Genomic DNA, 6,055 nt, shown 5'->3' with positions numbered 1-6,055 from the left:
ATGGAGAGAAAGAAAGAAACACTTTGTAAGTGTGAGAAATGGTGCAAGTTTAATGCTTGCATTCATGGCTATTTATAGCAAAAATATCACAAGTTTAGGTAATACAATAATATTACTTTTGTGTATCAATAATTGACTATCCATTTATATATATATATATTTATATATTATAACAGGGTGCACATTAAAATTAATAACAGGTTAACGTAGTTATGTAATCAAATTTACTTATCCTAGCTATAACAATAATACATAACTTAGGTAATTTTAATATTACTTATGTTACTCCAATTTTTATTGGAGGAAGGATATTAATAACATATAGTTTAGATGTTATGTGTACATATATTTAACAATTCACGTACATTCTAGATAACTTAAATAGAGAAAACATTATCTGTTTAAGAAACCTTTAATTAGATAGTGAGTACGTAAATTGAATTAAAATTGAAATAATATAAATATAAATATATATAAACTAATTTTAAAAGATTAAAAGTATGAAATTAATAATTTTGATTGATAATGTGTAAAATAGAAGATGCCTGGAGAATGTGGAATGTCCCACCCAATATCCCGGTAAACTGTTTATTTAAAGCAATAAAACATTACTTAATTTAGCAATAAATATACAACTAATTCTCATTGTTTATGTGAGAAAAACAGTTAATAATGGAGGCCAAAAACCAGGAAAATTACTCTCTTACAATACCACTAGTGCTTAACAGTGGAGATGTGGAACAAGGACAAGAAGAATACACCAACAACATAAACAATGCATCATTCATTAGTACTTGTTTTAATTGTCTCAATTCTCTTTCAGGTGACAGATATCTTCATCTCCATTATTAAATTATCTATTTTCATCATTTTATATTAACAAACCAATTTATTAACAAATCTCCAAAACTATTAAATAACCAAATATGCATAATGAGACCCCATTCCAAATCTACAAACATTCAAAGATACATTTGTAAGAAAAAAAAATGAAATCTATAAATTGCCGTTAAAAAAAAAAGATTATCGAAAAAACATTATCGTGTAAAAATCTATTTTCAATCTTCCTTTATGACATGAATTCATGATCTACCAAATAAATAAGATATCCATGTTCAGTCTAGCTAGGAGGGAGTGTTTTTTATTATGATGTATGTGTCCTAATCAGATTCTCTCGTAACCATTTCCGACCCTTTCTTTGAAAGTTTGAACCTGAAACCTCTCGTAAAAATTTTAATAGGTCAGACTATCTTGATGGTTAAGTCTTGAACCAAAACATTTCTCCATTTCACTAAAGCCCATATGCAATCAATCAATCAATACTTTATAGGAATCTAATTCAAAAGATGCTGACATCTTCTATTTAATGTGATTCACAGGAGTTGGAATACTCTCAATTCCATATGCATTAGCATCAGGAGGGTGGTTAAGCTTAATACTCCTTTTCATTATTGCTAGCTCAACTTTTTACACAGGATTATTAATCAAAAGATGTATGGATGCTGATCCAACAATAAGAAGCTATCCCGATATTGGAGATCGAGCATTTGGGAAAACAGGGAGAATGATTGTATCAATCACTATGAACGTAGAGTTCTACTTAGTCGCAACAGGTTTTCTAATCCTAGAAAGTGATAATCTGAGTAACTTATTCCCGCACGTGAGTTTTGACATTAGTGGCACTCGTATTGGTCTAAAACATGGATTTCTTATCCTTGTTGCATTCATTTTGCTCCCAACAAGTTGTTTTAATAGCATGAGTGTTCTGTCTTATATATCCGCTAGTGGAGTTCTAGCTTCCATGCTCATTTTAGGCTCAATCTTTTGGGCTGGTGCATTTGATCATATCGGTTTTCATGAAAAGGGTAAAGTCATAAACTGGAATGGACTACCATCAGCTATTAGCTTGTATACGTTCTGTTATTGCGCTCATCCTGTTTTCCCTACCCTCTATACTTCCATGAGAAATCAACGTCAATTCTCAAAGGTAAACGCGTCTTATACAAATTAATTGATGCACTTAATGCATGTTAGTAATTGTTTTTTGGAAGTAAACAGCCACAGTTTACTTTTTTCTAAATTTGACAGTGTTTACATTTGCCTATGTGGAGGAAGGGGTGTCTGATTTTGTCTCCTAGAAACAAATCAATTTTTAAATTAAGTGATAAACGCATCAATTTTACTTACTGAATTAAGTGACAAAAGCATCAATTTTACTTACTGAATTAAGTGACAAAGAAACATCAGTTGTACTCACTGAATTAAGAGCTTGTACAACAACAGACCTATAATTAGCCCACATTAGGACACTTTAATTTTTGATTCTAAAATCGCCATTGTAAAAGTTTGACATATTTGTGCCTTAAATTTTAAACTTTAAATATTCGGTCTCCATTATTTTATTACTAAAAACTTACTTTTTGCTTCACATTTGCAGGTCTTGTTCATATGTTTTGCCCTGTGTACGGTTACTTATTCATTGATGGCAATTATTGGTTACCTTATGTTTGGTTCAAAGGCAGAGTCACAAATCACCTTAAACCTTCCAACTCATCATATTAGTTCAAGAGTGGCCATATGCACCACTCTTGTTACACCAATAGCTAAATACGCGTTAATGCTAACACCAATTGTCAACACTATCGAAACTCACTTTCAATCTTCTTGCAACAAAAAGTTATTTAACTCCATAGTTAGAACAATCTTGCTGATAAGCACTGTAATTGTAGCCCTGTCTATCCCTTTCTTTGGATATTTGATGTCACTTGTGGGAGCGTTATTAAGTGCCACAGGTTCAATTACAATACCTTGTTTGTGTTACTTGAAGATTTCAGGTATTTACAAGAAAAATGGTATTGAGCTGGTGATCGTTGGGTTCGTTGTGATGATTGGATTAGTTGTTGGAGTTGTGGGTACGTACGTATCGTTGGTAGATATAATACACCATCTATGACCAACAATGTTACATCAGAGCTATATTTTGCTACAGAAAATTTTGAAATAGTTAACTTCATAAGTATGATGAATGATATGTAACTGATAACAATTTTGTAAGAAATAGAAGTTTTCCTAACAATTACATACTCAACTTTTTTTAATTTCTTTTACATGTTTTAACAGCAATAGGCATGCATCATCATTAAGAATGAAGGTATGCATTGTTGTTCCTATATAGACTCACTCTTACTGTTAATTAAGCCACATACTACTTAACTGACTGCGCGCGATATCTTTTTATAACCTCCAGAGTTTTTATGTGGTCATTTCCTACCAAAGGCTTAATTATCCCAATGTATTATGTATTATGTATATGTATATATAACGGAGAGGAGTATTTTTACTCTGATTTACGTGGTCTAACCGGATTATTTCGTGACCCTTACCCTCACCACCCGAAGAGTATTTTTACAATGTATGTCTATATGTAATGGATAAGAAGGCAGTAAAATGAATGATTTAGTCCCTCTAGTATTGGTTAAATAGAATCGTTAAGTTTGATTGCGAGGTGACTGTATCATTGAGTCTTTGTACGATCATTTTTTTTTTATTTTTTATTTTTTTGGAAGGCTTTGTAAGATCATCTTGACAAGCTTGTTATGGTGATGGCATAGTTGAGGGTAATAGCCTAATGTGTTTGACTAAATTGAGTTGGCGGGTCAAAAGTACAACAAAACTACCAATTTGAAAAACAAGGTACCATTCATCTACATAGCGTGTAAAGATACACTATTCACGAAATGAGCTAGTAACTTAGTAGTACCCTTTTATCTTAGAAGTCGGGGCCGTCATATGCTAATATGGGCGCAAGTACAAGTCTCCCTCTTGGCATGGATTTCCGACTCTCTAGTGGGATGATACTTGTTCCTGCTGTAAGGATATTATGACTCAAAACAACGCAAGTGATTCAGCAAGATCACTCACCGATAGTAATTCTACAAGATTACTAACCCACTTAATGAACGAAAGATTATAAATGCAAGAAATGTAAATCGACACAAGAGATAACGTGGTTATATGCAATCACTGTGATTGCTTTAGTCCACGGACCAACTAGAGAATGTATTTACTGAATATTTTTGGTGTGTTTACAATGAGTTACAAGAGGGTCTATTTATAGAATGGTTTAAGGAGTAAGCTAAAACAATTCCTTGAAGCTTCATGTGAGTTTCTTGACAGCTTCGTGAAAGCTACATGTGAATTTCCTCACAACTTCGTGGAAGCTACATGTGAGTTTCCTAACAACTTCGTGTAAGCTACATGTGAGTTTCCTAACAACTTCGTGGAAGCTTCGTGTGAGTTTCCTGGAATCTTCCCTCTAATCTAATTGTTTAAAGTTCTCCATATCTCCAACAATCTCCCACTTGGAGACTTTGAACAAACCCAACCTTCGAAAACCCAAAATATCAACGATCTAACCAAGAACGTTAAACCACCATTATACCGCCAAACTCCATTTGGGACACGCACACTCAACACATACTTCGGATGAGCAGACTTTCGATACAAGGTCTTCAACACTACTTGTTAGAATTGAAACATTAACTCTTTAATTCTCTAGTTGGGTCTTCTCTCATCAATTTATTAGAAGACCAATTGAGGTCATGCAAAACCTCAATTTCTCTGTCGTAACAACCTTAGTAAACATATCAGCAGGATTCTTCGTACCAAGGATTTTCTCCAATAATAAAGTACCATCATTTATATGTTGTCGAATAAAATGATACCTTATCTTGATGTGTTTCGTACGACTATGAAACACCGGATTCTTCCCAAGATGAACCGCACTTTGATTATCACAATTCAAGACGCAATAGTCTTGTCTTTTACCCAACTCACCTAAGAAGTTTTTCAACCAAACAAGCTCTTTAGAAGCTTCTGCAATAGCTATATATTCGGCTTCGGTGGTTGATAAAGCAACACTCTTTTGTAGTCGAGACATCCAACTAACCGCCGTCTTCCCTATTGTGAAAACATAACCCGTAGTGCTTTTCCCCGAATCATCACATCCACCCAAATCAGCATCCGCATAACCCCTAAGTATGAGATTGTTTTTGAAGAAACACAATCCCATATTAGAAGTACCTTTCAAATAACGAAGCAACCATTTGACCGCTTCCCTCCCCGGATTAGACATATAACGACTTACAACTCCCACTGCTTGAGCAATATCGGGTCTTGTACAAACCATGACATACATAATACTACCCACGGCCGATGCATATGTAACTTTTTCCATATCTGTTTTGTCTTTTACCGTCTTTGGTGATTGACTTTTCGATAACTTAATCGTGCTACCCAAAGGCATAGAACGAGCCTTTGAATTCTCCATATTAAACCTCTCTACTACTTTCTCAATATATTTGGATTGAGACAAGTATAGAGTACCTTTCACACGATCACGCACAATACTCATGCCAAGTATTTGCCTAGCACCACCAAGATCTTTCATCTCGAATTCACGGGAAAGTAATCCCTTCAACTTGTTAATTTCGCACATGTTGGAACCTGCAAGTAACATGTCATCAACATACAACAATAAGATTATATAAGAAGACTTGAGTTTCTTCAAGTAGCAACAGTGATCCGCTTCACATCTTAAGAAACCAATCTTCTTCAAAAAATCATCAAACTTCAAGTACCATTGCCGAGGTGCTTGCTTTAATCCATACAAACTTTTCTTTAGCTTACAAACCCACTTCTCTTTACCCTTTACCTCAAAGCCCTCGGGTTGCCTCATGTAGATCTCTTTAACAAGATCACCATGCAAGAATGCAGTCTTCACATCTAGTTGCTCTAGATGTAAGTCTTCGGATGCAACCATAGAAAGTACCAAACGGATAGTAGTCATTTTAACTACTGGTGAAAATATCTTTTTGTAGTCAACCCCTTCCTTTTGTTGAAAGCCTTTGACTACCAAACGAGCCTTGTACCTTTTCTTGCCATCCAACTCATTCTTGATTCGATACACCCATTTACTTTGCAACGCCCTTTTATCATGAGGTAACTTCACTAGTGACCAAGTTTTATTCTTCTCAAGTGACCACATCTCTTCTTT

At 34.4% G+C, this 6,055-nt stretch overlaps 1 protein-coding gene across 1 annotated transcript; it reads left to right on the top strand.

The window, feature by feature from the left end:
* The first annotated feature begins 672 nt into the window (after positions 1-672).
* LOC139891941 (amino acid transporter AVT1I-like) lies at positions 673-2,953 on the top strand. Its single transcript, XM_071874967.1, has 3 exons — positions 673-823; positions 1,380-1,987; positions 2,438-2,953. The coding sequence occupies exons 1-3, from the start codon at positions 673-675 to the stop codon at positions 2,951-2,953; spliced, it is 1,275 nt and encodes a 424-aa protein (XP_071731068.1).
* The last annotated feature ends 3,102 nt before the right edge of the window (positions 2,954-6,055 follow it).

The sequence above is a fragment of the Rutidosis leptorrhynchoides genome, chromosome 2 (assembly GCF_046630445.1).
Source record: "Rutidosis leptorrhynchoides isolate AG116_Rl617_1_P2 chromosome 2, CSIRO_AGI_Rlap_v1, whole genome shotgun sequence".
NCBI classification, from domain to species: domain Eukaryota; kingdom Viridiplantae; phylum Streptophyta; class Magnoliopsida; order Asterales; family Asteraceae; genus Rutidosis; species Rutidosis leptorrhynchoides.
This window is presented reverse-complemented; position numbering and strand designations above follow the sequence as displayed.